The sequence below is a fragment of the Geotrypetes seraphini genome, chromosome 3, assembly GCF_902459505.1.
Source record: "Geotrypetes seraphini chromosome 3, aGeoSer1.1, whole genome shotgun sequence".
NCBI classification, from domain to species: domain Eukaryota; kingdom Metazoa; phylum Chordata; class Amphibia; order Gymnophiona; family Dermophiidae; genus Geotrypetes; species Geotrypetes seraphini.
This window is the reverse complement of record NC_047086.1, coordinates 158694125-158710111: the sequence shown is the minus strand read 5'-3', so window position 1 is coordinate 158710111 and position 15987 is coordinate 158694125. Positions and strand designations below refer to the sequence as shown.

The 15987-nt window shown below is 43.5% G+C and overlaps 1 protein-coding gene across 1 annotated transcript in view; it reads right to left on the bottom strand.

The window, feature by feature from the left end:
- LOC117357793 (interleukin-20 receptor subunit alpha-like) overlaps window positions 1–15987 on the bottom strand; it is a 33826-nt gene that overhangs the window by 2835 nt on the left and 15004 nt on the right. The window contains exons 4-6 of the mRNA XM_033938904.1: window positions 14752–14921; window positions 9987–10134; window positions 4757–4893 (exon numbers count right to left, since the gene is read on the bottom strand). Of these exons, the coding sequence (XP_033794795.1) occupies window positions 4757–4893; window positions 9987–10134; window positions 14752–14921 (455 nt within the window). The remainder of the gene's footprint in view (window positions 1–4756; window positions 4894–9986; window positions 10135–14751; window positions 14922–15987) is intronic.

Genomic DNA, 15987 nt, shown 5'->3' with positions numbered 1-15987 from the left:
TTTAACAACTTTTGTCTGGGGAAACCTGACATCTAGTAACCCTACAACAGTTCAACCTATCTGGAGTCCTCCTTCCTCCCCCTCCCCCCCCCACTCCCCACAGGATCCGGTGCTTGCTCACCCGGCACTTTTGTAACTCTTTGGCTGTTGTCAGTGTCAGTGAACTAAACAGGCTGCCTTCAGCAACCCGGAAGCTTTCTCTCTACAGAGAAAAAGCTTCTGGGTCGCCGAAGGCAGCATGTTTAGTTCACTGATGCTGATGACGGCTGAAGGGTTACAGCAGCGCTGGGTGAGCAAACACAAGACTGGGGAGTAAGAAAGATATTGGACTTGAACTTGGATGGGGAGGAAAGTGAAGGAAAGATTCCCTAGATCTCCAAGGGAAGAAAAGGCGGTAGATATAAATATCAGACCACAGGAGAAGGGGAAGGGAAGGAGAGAGATGTCAAACCACTGGAATGGGAAGGGGTGGGGGGGTCGGGGAGGAAGAGAGATCTGTCAGACCAAGGAAAGGAAGGAGGAGGGAAGGAAGGAAGAGAAAGACAGAGAGATGCTAGACCACACATGAGGGAGAAGGTAAAGAAGGAAGGGATAGAGATGACAGACTATGGGAAGGAGAGGACAAAGATCCCAGACCATAACAGCGGGAGAGGGGGAAGACAGATGTTAGACCATAGGAGAGGGAAAGAGAGGAAGGAGATGGTAAATAGGATGGAAGGGAAGTGAAATCATAGATTAGGAAAAGATGAGTAGAAAAACTAACATCATCAGACAACAAAGATAGGAAAAGTGATTTTATTTTCAATTTAGTGATTGAAATGTGTCAGTTTTCAGAATTTATATCTGTTGTTTATATTTTGCACTGTTCAGGAAGAAATGCATTTTTATCAGTTTTTCTGGTGTTGTACTATATACAGAGCCTGACATTTTAGGGTTTCATTTGTGTATATTAGGACTTTTAGTTTGTGGTCCTGTATTTGCATAGGGTTTATCTGTGTTCTACATGTGTGACCAAGGCCAGGTGTTCTGGTAGGAATGAATGTTGTGGAGCGTTATTGTCATGGCCCCAAGTAGGAAGATATTTGTCAGCAGTTTGTCCAGGTTTTGGAAGGCCTCTGCATATATGTGGATGTCAAAGAGACGACATCATATGCATGTGTGCATGAGCGTGATGTCATCACATCAATGTCACGTTTGCACAGAAGCCCTCTAGACACGGCGCTGAACTCGGGGAAGGAAACACAACGTTCATGTGGGGGCGGAACGGGGCTGTGATGAGAGGAAGGAGGCATTCACAAAGATATGTTTAGGCAGAGCTGGAAAACAACCCCCCTCATCCCCCTTTTTATGAAGCCACAGTAGGCTTTCTATCGCTGGCCATGGCGGTATTAGCCCGGATTCTCATAGAATTCCTATGAACATTGGAGCTAATACCACCATGGCTAGCGATAAAAAAATCCTAATGTAGCTTCATAAAAGGGGTGGGGGTGGGGGTGGGGGTGGGGAATGAGTAGATTAAATTTCCAAACCTATATGTGCTGCTCTCCAGCTAAAATTTGTTTAGACTTTTGTAGCCAGGGTAATTTTCAAAGTGACTATAATAACAGAAAAACATCAGTTAAACTATGCTGAGGAAGACCTAACTCCACCAATGGCCAGCCTGGGTCATGAGTACCTGGCACACCTCAAAAAACAGATATGCTGTCTTTTATTTCCAGCGATGAGCTTCTCTCTACTTGGCTGATAATTTTTATGGACCTTTACCTCCAGGAACTTGACCATATTTCCTTGGACTCTGCTGTTTCATGAAAATAGGACACTGGCCTGGCAATCAAGCCCAGGTTCTTTATATGTCCATGCAAAGCGCAATTTTATTTAACCCCCCCCCCTTTCTACCATGGCCTGGAGCGCTAAATGCCCCAACACTGCTCTGACACTTATAGAATTCTATGAGCATCAGAGCATTTAGCGCCTCAGGCCACGGTAGAAATTTCTACCATGTCATACAATTTCTTTTGATGAGGGTACAGATAGTGATGCTCCTTGAGAGGACCTCAGAGATCTCAGAAGTGTGAACAATCAAATTAGGTTAATTTTTTTTGCTGAAGCTTCAACCTTGTACCCTATTGATGCTTCTTCCTGGGGGCAGAAGAGATTCACCAGGCATTTTTCTTTCATTTTGGACTCAATATTCAGCCTATGGTGGTTTGTGGTTTGTAAGCTGCTCATTGCTTTAGGCTGAATCAACCCTGGATATTCAATGCTGAGGTGAGCGCAGCTTCTGGTATTGAATATCTGGATATGTGCAATAAGCCAATAGTTATTCGGACTGGTGTCTAGTTAATTCACTGGATGACGTTAGGACAACTGTTTTGCTATTTTAACATTATTTGCCTACTTAGCTGGTTAGCGGACAGAATATCCCCACTAGCTGGCTAAGTCGAAGCTCTGCCCAAACTCTGCCCCGGATCGCCCCTAACCTAGCAGGTTAGGGAATAGCTGGTTAGCTCTAGAATATGAAGGGTGGGGCAGTGGAGGGCAGTCCATCCCGGGTACAGGCAGTGGGGTAGCACGGTCCTCATGCATTCGGCTGTCGGCGCTACCATCCTTCACCCCCTGTGATGTCAATTTTCTGTTCTGGGGCAGGGGACTGGAAGAGCCGAAGGCCACGTGGATCACAGCCTCTCAACCGCTCCATGCACTGCCTGGAGAGGGGTGTGCTAGAGCAGTGGTTTCCAACCCTGTCCTGGAGGACCATCAGCCTCAGGTTTTCAGGATAGCCCTAATGAATATGTACGGAGCAGAGATTCACGCCTATCACCTCCATTATATGCAAATCTCTCTCATGCATATTCATCAGGGCTATCCCAAAAACCGACTGGCTGGTGGTACTCCAGGACAGAGTTGGGAGCCACTGCTCTAGAGGAGGAGGGGATGCTCTGCCCTGGGTGGTTACCAAGCCAGGTACGCTGTTGCTGATTAGAGTCAATATTCGACAGCACTGCCTGATTAAGAGACTTTCAGTGGGTTGAACCAGTCAGGATCCTCTCCTGCTTGGTTAAACCTCTTTGAATACTGACTACTTTGTTTTTAAAATGAAAGCAGTAAAACGGTAAATTTCCCATTTTATTTCAAACAAAAGTAAATCCCTACTGTTTGTCATATGGTAAATTCTTTGTGCACCCGCATTCTATAAAGGAAGCCCAAATGTAGGCATCCAAAGTTCTGCGCAATCCTGAGTTGTGTTTGCAACTAAATTGGCGTAGGGAAGTGGAGTACTCGTGGAAAAATGGGCTAAGGACTTTAAACTTAGATTGAATTCAGAAAAAAATATATATCTTTTTGGCAAGTCCATCAAATAAAATCATGGAGACTTCTTTAACGCTGAATGGGAGAAATTATAACATCATTCCCACAATAAAAATTTTAGGAATTACCTTCGATCAATCCTTAACTTTTGATGCCCATACTGACACTTTGGTTGTTTTTTTTAATATTCTTTATTCATTTTAAAAGCCAACATAAAGTGCAACAGATTGTCAAACAATTAGCACAATAAACAGCACTCAATACAATCAAATGATATATTTATAAGTACATATTTCCCCCCCCTACCCGCCCAACCCTCCTGGATGTATAAAAATGCTCCTACAGGGAAAAAAAGGGTTAATACTAATGATCAAGTCAAACAAAATTTTGTTAATGGATCCCAAATTTCTTTGAATTTATTATAGTGTCCCAATTGTAACAAATTCATACTTTCCAACTTATAAGTTTGGCATAAGGATTCCCACCAAAAGCTATAATTTAACCTGTCCCAATTTTTCCAGTTTTTCGTAATAAGCTGTCATGATGAGCAATAATCTATTCTTATTTGCAGTTATTGGGCTCTTGGACATTAATAATGTTCCAAACAACACTACATGATATGACAAAGATAATGGAACTTCCAATATCATAGTGATTTGACCCTATATAGATCTCTAAAATTTAAGTATCAAGGGACAATAGAACAGTAGATGATCCAGTGCCTCTATATCAAGATGACAATGCCAGCATCTATTAGACTTAGAACTATCTAACTTTTGCAACCGAACAGGGGTCCAAAAAATTCTATATAACAGAAAAAAACAAGTCTGTCTCAGATGCTGACATTGTACATCTCATCCTCCAGGACCAAATCCGTGGCCATTGAGTAGCAGAAATCTGTTGCTTAGTCTCAATGCTCCAAATGTCTCTTAGACTAGTTTTAGGTTTCTTGTTCAAATGTTCAGATATTAATTTGTACCACTTGGTTGCCTGATGCCTTAGCAAATATGTCTGGAAATATAGGCCCAGCAAACTATACTGATTTTTAAAGTTATGCTAATCAGGGAACCTCTTCTGAATGGCCTGCTTCAAAGTACATTAGATGATGTTTTTACCATACTGACACTTTGGAAAAGAAATGTTACGACACTCTTTGGAAATTATGCTCTCTGAAGTCATATTTTGATTTTCCCTTTTTCAGATTGGTCCAATCTCTTGTATTGAGTACAGTACTCCCCCCAATATTCACCGGGGTTCCGTTCCAGGAACTGCTCTGACGCTCATAGAATCCCTATGAGCGTTGGAGCAGTTACCACCGCTGCCAGTGCTAAAACCTGCGCTACGCGTTAGTAAAAGAAGGGATTAATGTTGCATTGTGAGGTGACTGTATCAACAGTCAGCATTTGACAAATTGTTGAACGTTCTGTAAAAACTAAATCATGCTTACCAGCACAGAAGGAAGTTGCATTTTAGGATGAGATGCATATTTGTTAAGCTTACAATAAATTCTGAAGAGACAGGCTACGAGCAGAATTGCAACAGCTGGTACAACTGATCCTAATATTATTTTCTTCATTAGATTACCTGTAACAAATAATAGCTGTTAGACTACTGGTATGTGAGATTTTGATATGTGAGAATTTGATTACCTATACCCTGATGCATGCCCCTGGATTGCAAGTGTGGGTTAGGGAGAGGGAGCATGGATTCTGAACTGCAAGTAGGGGATGAGAAACGGACATGGATGCTGGACTGCAAGTGGAGGGGCAGGGGGAGAGGAGGGGACATGGATGCTGGACTGCAAACGAGGGGTGGGAGAAGAGGGGACATGGATATTGGACTGCAAATGGGGGGAAAGGATACTGAACTGCAACTGTAGGAGGAGAGGAGGGGGAATGTATGCTGGGCTGCAAGTGGGGAGAAGAGGGGGCATAGATGCTGGACCTTCAGGGGGAGAAGGAGAGGACATGGATGCTGGACCTATAAATAGGGGGGTAAGGGACTGAAAAGGAAACCCACATCAGAAAGGGGGGCAGTGGCGTACCTAGGGGGGGGCGGGGGGGGCGGGCCGCCCCGGGTACCAGCCCTGAGGGGGTGTTCCCGGCCTTGCCGCTCAGTCCCCCCCCACGCCCGAAGGACCGCTCGCCCCACTGACCTTCCAGCACACCTATGAAGCAGCCCGCAGCAGGATCGCGACGTCAGCAATCCCTCAGCTGCTTGGGCGCTGCTTCCTGCGCCGCGGTCCCGTCCCTCCTCTGACGTCAGAGGAGGGGGCGGGACCGCGGCGCAGGAAGCAGCGCCCAAGCAGCTGAGGGATTGCTGACGTCGCGATCCTGCTGCGGGCTGCTTCATAGGTGTGCTGGAAGGTCAGTGGGGCGAGCGGTCCTTCGGGCGTGGGGGGGGCAGTAGCTTAAGGTAGCCCGGCGCAGGAAGCAGCTCCTAAGCAGCGCAAAGATAGCTGACGTCGCGATCCTGCTGCGGCTGCTTCATAGGTAGTGCGGGGAGGCCAGGGGGGCGAATGGTCCTTCGGGGTGGGTCGGGGCATCAGGCCTTCAGGGTGGGGCGGGCGGGCGGGCAGGCAGACTTTCAAGGGGGAGGGGGGTGACAGGCAGGCAGGCAGGCCTTCAAGGGGGGGGTGCAGGTCTTCGGGGGGGGGTGCAGACCTTCAAGGGGGTGCAGGCCTTCAAGGGGGGGACAGGCAGGCAGGCCTTCAAGGGGGGGACAGGCCTACAAGGGGGGGGGGGACAGGCCTACAAGGGGGTGCAGGCCTACAAGGGGGGGGGACAGGCCTTCAAGGGGGGGACAGGCCTTCAGGGGGGGTGCATGCCTTCAGGGGGGGTGCCGACCTTCAAGGGGGTGCAGGCCTTCAAGGGGGGGACAGGCAGGCAGGCCTTCAAGTGGGGGGACAGGCCTTCGGGGAGGGTGCAGGCCTTCAGGGGTGGGGTTTAGGCGTTCAGAGGGGGACAGACCTTCGGGTGGGAGGTAAAGTCCTTCGGGGGGTGCAGGTCTTCAGGGGTGGGGTGTAGCCCTTCTGAGGGGGGACAGACCTTCAGGGGAGGGGGGTCCTGGTGTAAAAGTACACAGAGGGAGAGAGGGAAGGGGGGGTTCAAAGATACGTGCATATGCCAGACTTTGGGGGTTAGAAATAATGGGTCTAAAAACAGAGGAGTGGGAGAGAGATGGTGCATAATGGGATTTAGGGAGGGAAGGAACAGAAAGGGAGAGAACTTGGAAACAGGGGATGGTGTGGAGGGGGGATAGAGATACTGGATAGGAGGATAGTTGGGAACAGAAAGGGAGAGATGGTGGATCCTGGGGTGGTGGGGAGTTGAGAAAAGGTGAATCTGTGGATGGAGACAAAAAAAAGGAAAGATGCCAGATCTCCGGGAGAGGGAAGGGAAACGGAAGGGGAGAACAGAGATGGCAGACGGATGGTTAGCACGGAGAAAGGAGACCCTGGCAAGCAAGACAACAAGAGCCTGGGACCAACAAGATTTGAATATTGATCAGAGAACAAAAGGTAGAAAAAATAATTTTATTTTCTGTTTTGTGATTACAATATGTTAGATTTGAAAAGTGTACATGAGACAGCTTGAAATGGGAACTTTTCTATTTTTGTGAATGGCAAGGCTGAGTTCAGTTAAAATATATGCTTTATAAGAAAATATAATAATGTGTTTTATAAAGTTTATAAGCATTGCTGGCATACTCGGTGAGGTGTTCCTAGTGTTGGTGGTGGTGGTAGCATGTCAGTGTGTTGAGAGGAAGAGGTAGTCTGGGAAATTCTGCTGAGCAAACTCTGGGCCCATTTCCACCCCCAGTTAGTCCACTCCACTCAACTGGTTCACACACTGAGTGGGTCTTTGGGTGTTATTTCTGGGTAGTTGTTTTAGAATCTCTTCCAGTGGTTTGTCAGTATCTCCTTCTGGTCCAAGGAAGGAAACTTTGTCAACCTTAGCATTGACCTTCAGAATATGTTTGTAACAGCGCTGCTTGTGTGGCATTAGGCTATGTAGTGATCGAAAGAAAAAAACAGACCTTTGCACATTTTTGCACTATATGGTGGGTGTATGAGGAGATTCATTTCCTGCACAGTTAAGTCCATGTGAAGTTACCTTGTGCTGTATTTGACATCTAGCAAGGTCTCTGTTTGGAAGGAAAGATCTAAGCTTAAAAATGAAGTGGCCAGAAGTTATGTTAAAAGTAGATAGCGTAGCTGGTTTTAAGAAAGGTTTGGACAAATTCCTGGAGGAAAAGTCCATTGTCTGTTATTAAGACATGGGGGAAGCGTCTGCTTGCCCTGGATTGGTGCACTCAGCAGCAACAAATACTAGTTTTGGCTGGCTCTTTCCCCGCATTTCTCCTCTCTTCCCCACGATTTAATATCCAGTTCAGGCAGTAAGTAAATGCATCGGCAGGGGGGGTCTGGTAAGTCTTGGGGGCTGGGGATGGAAGGTGAGAATCAGTTCTGTAGGCTATCAGAAATTTGCTTAATTATCTACTCACACAGAAAAGCAGTAAAGTCAATAGGTTCTCTGAGTGGGAACAACCTGTTTGATCTTGCACTCTTGTGATTGACCAATTGTTTATCACTGTTTAATTTATCACATTGATTAATTTGAGCACACCTGAGGTGTCCTATGATGGTGTGCACTGCAGGCAGAGGAGCCTTATTGTGTAAAGCACTGGAGAATTCTCTCCTCTCGCTTACCTCTCACGCTGAGGACACCCTGCTTCAGTATAATCATTTATATGATTTATCTTATAAACATTATTACGTGGTCTTTTCCTCAAGTGCTGAGACATCAGGTTGTTCCCACTTGGAGAACCTATTGACTTTTACTGCTTTTCTGTGTGGCTTTAACATTTTTGCTATTCAGTATACCTAAACTATTATTCAGTAGAAAAAATATGGTTTGTTCAATCAAATCCTGTGTGGACATTGGACTTCTATGAGTGAATGTTCTGCTTGATTGAACAAACTAAATTTTTTCTACTGAATAATAGTCTAGGTACAATGAAAGTAAATAGCAAAAATGTTTGAGTAGATAATTAAGGAAATCTTTTTCATATTGCTTGCTTATGGACTGGGAAAAAAGACTGTTCAAGCAAATGTCTCCAGAACTGCTTTAATGGAAAAATGTGATTTTTTTTTTTTAAGTACTTTGTGAAATTTATTGTTGTTGTGAAATTTATTGTTATACTTTGTTTAAACTTAAAAAGCGGTGTCATTAACAGTGAATCTAATCGAAAAATCGATTCAACAGGGTGAATCGAATCGAATGAAATATTTTTCTCTGAATCGGGCAGCACTATTGGCTACCATGAGAATGGGCTACTGGGCATGATGGACCATTGGTGTGACCCAGTTAGGCTATTCTTATGTTATGTTCTCATCTGTAGGGGCCTTTGTTTTCACTTCTTATTTTAATGTATTTTTTTCCTGGGAACTTATCAGTGTTTTTTTATAATGGGAACAAAAATGGAAGAGAATTAATGTGTGTGGAATGGGGGGGTAACTAATTTCTTCAGCTAAATAATTCAATCCACTTCAAACAGACATAGGAGAACTCACGCACCATTCACACACCCTCCAACCAAAAACGTCAAAAGAAAAAAACTGTTCGACAACCTCCTAGCCATTCGAGCTGCAACACTTGACCCCCAACTCTACAACCTATTGACCTCGACCACAAACTACAAAACCTTAAAAAAAGAAATAAAAACCCTTCTATTCAAAAAACACATAAAACCAAACTAACATAATCAGAACTGTCCCAAGCATCACCTGCAACTACTCCATATGTACTTCTGATGTCATGACAATTCCGACATAATTTATGTTATGTTATGTTTGGAATAATGGTTACATAAATGAGGTTCAATAAAAGAAAATTTTCACTGCCTGTTTCTATTCTGACCATTTATTCCATTTCATGGTTATTGCAAAAAAAAAAAAAAAAAAAATTTTTCCATGAGGGGGGGGGGGGGTGTCAAAAAATGATGGGCCCCGGGTGCCACATACCCTAGGTACGCCACTGAAGGGGGGTGAGAAGAAAGAGATGCTTAGCCATGGAGAGAGGGAGATGCCAGACCATGGGGAGTGGGGAAGGGACTCAGCAAGCAAGAGAGGTGGGGGTGGAGGACATGGATGTTGGACCTGCAATTGAGGGTGGGGAAACAGAGAAGAAGAGAGAGTGACCAAAACCAGAAAGGGGGTGGGAAGGGAGAAAGATTCTTAGCCAGTGGAGAGAAAGTGATCTCAAACTGTGGGGGCCAAGGAGGGGACTCAAGGTGCAAGTAAAAGAGGGGTGAGATTTAGAAGGAGACAGAATTGTAGTTGGAGTGGGAAAGGTAACTGAGGAGGCTACAACCTGAGAAAGGAAAAAGCAGGAACTAATTTCAGGCCTCAGGACAGGAGAATTCTGTGCAAATCACTACAAATAAAAACTGCAGAATTTTGAAATATTGTACATAGAATTTTCAAATTTTTTTGCACGGAATTCCTCCGGGAGTAAGATTTTGTGGCTTTTCTCATGGCCATTGAATCATGAGAAACCAGGGACCCTGGCTATAATTGCCAAGCCATGTGATACCATTGTGATGCAAAGTGTGTCTTTCACATCCTATTCATACTTCATAGTGCCGTACAATATAGTTTGGTTGTAAAAGCTTACCTTGTAATGTAATGCATTGTTCCTTACTTGGCTGACTTTCTTTTTTGATATGTGCAAGTTCTATTGTAGCAGAAATGCAATATTGGTTTCCAGGAGTTAAACTGGATATATTCCATACACTTTCATCTGCCTCATATATCTTCTTTGGCTGCAAAAATCAAAACTGAGCTGGTTATTGCCTACTTTTTCTCAATTATAATATATCCATCTTTTCTACTCATTCTCTGAGTAAGATGAGTCCTGGCAAGCCCCTCTCCCCTACCACTTTTCATTTAAGGTGGATTAAAAGCTGACATAAGAGTTTTTGGTAATTTTTGGAATCCAAAGATGCTTGAGAAAGGAAGTGGGTGGGGGTGGGGAGGATTCTTCTCAAGACCTTATATCATTAATGCATATAAACTCTGTGTTTTTTGCCTTTAAAACACTATTTGGGGAATTGCTCCCATATGTGCATATGTCCATATTTTCAATTGTTGTAGGGATTGGGAAAGCAGAAATTTTTATTAAGCTTTCCTTCTATCAAATCTGTAAAATTATACAAATTTCACAATAATAGTTTATCTTGTCAGGTAGCATTTATATGGAATTCCCTTCCACTCTCTTTGAGACAAGAATCTAGTTTTTCTGTGTTTTGTAAATTGTTAAAAACATTTCTATTTAGGAAATTTGTGCTGTGAGTAATTAGACATGGATTTGATGGAATTCCTGAGGGATGTTCAATTTTTCTTTTGTTAACCGCTAGGAAACTCTAGCTGGTATTATGCGGTTTACACATTTCTATTAAATGCAGGGGTGTCCAACCTTTTGGCGTCCCTGGGCCGCATTGGCCAAAAAAAATGTTTCTGGGGCTGCACAAACTCGCAAATGTTGCAACAAGATAGAAGAGGGAGCCGGCAAGACGGTAAACACCCGGAGGCAGCAGAGGAAAAAAGTGCATCACCCTTGACCAGGGCCACACAAAATACTTCATGGGGCCACATGTGGCCCTCGGGCCACAGGTTGGACACCCCTGTAATGTAATGTCCATTCAAGTACCATATACATCCTTCCTCCATGAATCAGAAATAAGTCCAGAACACACAGTGATGTACAATGAAACTCCAGTGTTACTGTTGACATTTAGGGAAACTCAGTTTGGCACAGTCCCTTCCTCAGCACCACCCCTGTCTAGTTTCCATTCACATCAACATAACTTATCTCTTTCCTAAACTTAGGGGTCCTTTTACTAAGGTGCGCTAACTGATTTAGCTAAAGATTAGCATGAGCTAAATGCTACGGCACCCATTAATATTCTATATAATTCTATATAGAGATATAATATATCTCTTTGTGCTTCTGTTGAAGAACATCGGTCTCCCCAGCCAACACCTGTGTTTATTTCTCCCGGGTTCCACCCTCCAGCTGGGCTTCCCATAGATATTTGGCAACAAGTTTCTCTCTCCCAGGGAAAAGGCCTCCAGCCTCTTCAGTTCTCTGTCTGGATCCTTACGTCCGAGCTACCACCAACAATCTTCCCTCCACTAAAGAGTCCTTTTTATGCCCTGGCAAAATTACGCAGGGAAGTAAGCCATTGTTGTTTTTAACCCTTTACCTCTGCAGTCATAAAGATACTACCCTCATGAGATCTGTAGCTCTCTTCCCTGGGTTAAAGCTCAGTCTGCTTCTTAGTAGACAGGAAGGGGGAATTCAACAGCATCCTCTCCTGGCTATGCTCTGCTTCTACTACTGTCCTGAGATCTGGGTGGTTTTTCAGGGTGTCACTCTAACTGCACTGCTGGATGCAGATCTGTACTTGCTACTGGGTGGCCTTAAAATAATCTAACAAACTGACTAATTGGTTACTGGGCTAGAGCAAGCCTAGGTGTTAATATACCTATGCTGCATCCAGGATAGTTCCATCCCTGCAAGGGCAAGAAAAGAAAAATCCTCACTCTTTACTATGAGGGATTTAATGCCACCTGGGTCACATCTGCATCCTACCTTCAGTGTCTCTACAATAGGAATCTAAACAGAAGTGTGCCAAACTATAAAGCCCATAAAAATAACAATCAATACCCTTTGATTTAGGTCTCTTGGTTGTTTTCATAATTTCCTAATGTTTTATCTGACCTCCCCAAATAAGTAAATTGAAAAGAAAGAAAATGGAGTAGGGATGATCATCTTAGTTTCCAGCAACCCCAAACTCTCATAGTGCATTGCTTGTGCTCTCATACTGCTTAAAGCTCTCAATCATGGAAGAGACCACTTTAAAGAACCAGATTTAAAGTCTTTAAGTGGTGAATATTCAAAGGGTGGTCCAGCTCACCATGGAAATCAGTCAGATAAGTATTTCTGATTAAAATTCCCTCAATCAATCTAACTATTTGGCCATATATTAAGTGGACAAGTTATTGTGTTCGCAGAATTTACCTGGATAAAAAGAGATGGCACGGTGCATTTCTAGGATTTGATTTCACTTGTCTACTTAATGTGGGATGGGAGGTGGGAAGGGAGATCAGGCTTTGTTGAGAGGGGCCAGAAAGATCAGAAGCTTATTGAGGGATTAGGGAGGGGGGATTGGAAGCTTGTCAAGAGAGACCAAGAGGGAGGGGACCTTATTTCTGACCTGCAAGCCAGTACCCAGAATTTATGGTGTAGTGTTCACAAGATTGTAGTTGGTTCCAGCATTTTGCTAATTGATATTGGATGTATAGGGTAATTTGCCTGGTAGACTTTATATTGTTGCATGTTGGGAATTTTAATATGTGAGACTCTTGAGAGAGGATTACTTTTCTTTAGGAGTTTGGATCCTTATTTGGGTCTTGCCGGAATTTTGAGGCCCATTTGTGTAAATATTTACTGGGTTTGGAATTGTCACTGGTCGGTCACAAAATATTAGTGGACACATTTTCAAATAGTTTATACTGTAGAATGAAGTGTCTACTCCTCTTATATACTGTATTTTTTACACATATATCGCGCGCACTATACAAGATTTTACAAACACGGAATAAGCATGCGCGGTATATCCATGAGCGCGTTATACTTTTTTTTTTTACATTGCTGATACATTCGGCGACACCCATAAGCCAGGATCACGCAGTGTGGGACTAGGCAGGCAGCCTTGTGTGCCACTCTGTCGCTAGAGAAGGGAAGAGGCAGCCACATCAGCCAACCAGGCAGGTAGCGGGCCAGACACAAGCAGCAGCCTTCGGAACCGGAAGCCGCTGAGAGTCCCGGCATGGCAGTCCTGACAAGAGAGTTAGCAGCTATGGCAAGGCAACAGCGGCAGCAGCGGCTAGTTCCAGCCTCCCGCTCTCCTCCCTCCCTTCCCCCATGGCAGCGCTGGGCGGCACATTCGAGCTTCAGCCGCCTCCACCGCCACTCCTCTGACTCCCTTCGCCTCAGCCCCCGCAGCAGGCAGGACATGGAGGAACAGGCCTGTCAAGCTGCACTGGAGGAACTAAAATAAGGTACATGAGAGAGGTTGGAGGGAGTTCGGGAGGGGCCCTGCCTGCCTTGGGGATGGGGGTGCCCTGTCTGCCAGCCTGCCTGCCTCGGGGTGAGGATGAGGAGTACAGGAGCAAAGAAATGCTGAAGGAGGAGGGAGCATAGGGACAGGGACATGGAATAATGCTGGAAGGGGAGGAATAAAAATGCAGAGATGTGATACTTAATGGAAGGGGAGGAAATGGTACAAATGGATAGTGAAGAAAAGAAGAAAGATGAGGAGCGCGGTATATGCGGTCAAACTCAAATTGCAGTCCAATTGGGTTGGTGGGAGAATGCGCGGTATACGCATGTGCGCGCTATAACAAAATTTTCTTACATAAATGCCTTGTTCCCGCGTGCTATACCTGTGTGCGCGTTATATGCGTGAAAATACGGTAATTGATATTGGATTATAGAATGCCTTCATTTGTGCATGTACTTGCTAATATTTACACTAGAACTATAGCTGGTATATGTGTTAACACCTACTCTAGTATTTGGTAAAATCAAATAGGTTTGTACTTCATTTTATAAAATAGATGTCAAATAGGCATAAATAAACATGCGATAGGCACATAAAATATTACATTACATTAGGAACTTCTATTCCGCCTATACCTTGCAGTTCAAGGCGGATTACAAAAGAGCTAACTGGACATTTCCAGTGAAGTTACAACAGTTTTGGGGTTTGTTTGTTTTTTTTTGGTTACAAGGGAGGAAAGGTACCTGGATTAATTCCGGAAGAACTTGCAAATTGGATATTAAATTGACTGTACGTTACTGTGTGATATAACAAATAGATTACAGTTAGAGTACAAATAAGATTACGTTACATTTCAGGGATCTGAATACTTGGTTGGTGTTTTGGGGAGGAAGAGATTATTTAAGTGGCGGTTTTGGAGGAGAATTTATCTAGGAGGAGGGGGAAGGGTTGGATTAAGATATCTGGATAAATTTTTTGAAAAGTAGGGTTTTGATTTCTTTTCAAAAAGTTTTGAAGTCGCCTGTTGCCGTCAACAGGTTGGAGATGGAGTGGTTAAGTTTTGCTGCTTGTGTCGCCAGAAGGTTATCAAACATCTTTTTGCGCTGAGTGCCCTTGAGTGGAGGGAAGGCAAAAGGTTCGGAGTTCTTCTTTGTCTTGAGGTAAGCACAGTTTCAGAAAATTACCCTTCACATGTACTACTACATTATTAAATAACGTTTATAATTTGATCTAAGTAAAATCTATGTTTCATCAGAGTTTTCTTTGTAGTTTTATTAATGAACAAATGAAGTAGAAGATTAAAAATCCTACCTCCGTTCTGCTAGAAAGGATTATGGTATATTTTATTTTCTTCTTTGATGCTTTGTAACCTGATTGGCTCATCCCAAATTTGGCTCGAAGCATATCTACTGGAGCAATAATGTGGACAGAGATGCCATCTAGCTGAGGAGTTAGTTCCAGTTCTGGAGGATCAATGTTTGCTAGCAATAAGAACAAAAAGAACCCAATACAGTTTTGAAGTGATCTTTCAAGATAACAAATTTCAGCTTTATGTTTATATATAGTATATAGTCATTCCAAACAATAAGAGTCCAATTTTAATGAATCCTATACTCTCACTCAAAGTCTCTGTATTTTTTTATTTGGTTTAGGATATGCTTCAATAAATATTATTTTATTTTAGATTTCAATACACAACCTCATGTTTTTAAACATTTGAAGTGTTTAGTACCATTCCAACCAGGGCAGGATTAATTTGTCGAGAGCCCCTAGGCACACAAGTCCACTGGACCCCCCTGCCCCACCCCATCATGCCCCATCCCTGCCTCACCCCTATTTATTTACCCATTTTCTTATTTACTTCTTTATTTCCACTTTATTTCTTTTTTTTAAAAAATTCAAAATAAACAACAAAGATTACCATACCAGTGCCAGTATGGAGTTTTTCTTCTATGCAACCTCCAAACATCTCTGAAAAAATCCCCCCTTCCTTCCTAGAGGAAGAGATCTTCAGCTGGCAGGGCTTTGGGAAGCCTACCAATTTATATTTTGCATTTGGGTAGGAGGCATGGGGCATGGTGGGAAGAAAATTTAGTGCTTGTCATTTTACCGAACTAATACATTTCTCGATTAGCTTTCAGAGGTTAAAACCTCTTTCTTCAGGTCAGTAAACTATACTGCTGTTACAATATCCCTGTCTTGACCTTAGGAAAGGAGTTATGGATTTTGAATTAGTAAAAAAATGTATTAAAGTTAGTCCAATAAACAGTATGACCTTATTTCTATTTCTCATTAATAAATAAATAAAAAAATTAGAAATTTTTTTCTACCTTTGTAGTCTGGTTACTGCTTTTCTCATCTTCTCATCATTCTCTTTCTTCTATCCACTGTCTGCCCTCTCTCTGCCTCTTCCATATGGCATCTGTTCTCTTCCTATGCCTTTTTCAGAAACTATCTGCCTCTCCCTTCCATTTCTCCCTCCCCTCCCCCCAGATTGGTGTGGCATCCATTTACTTCTCTCCACTCCCCCCATGATGTGGCATCTGT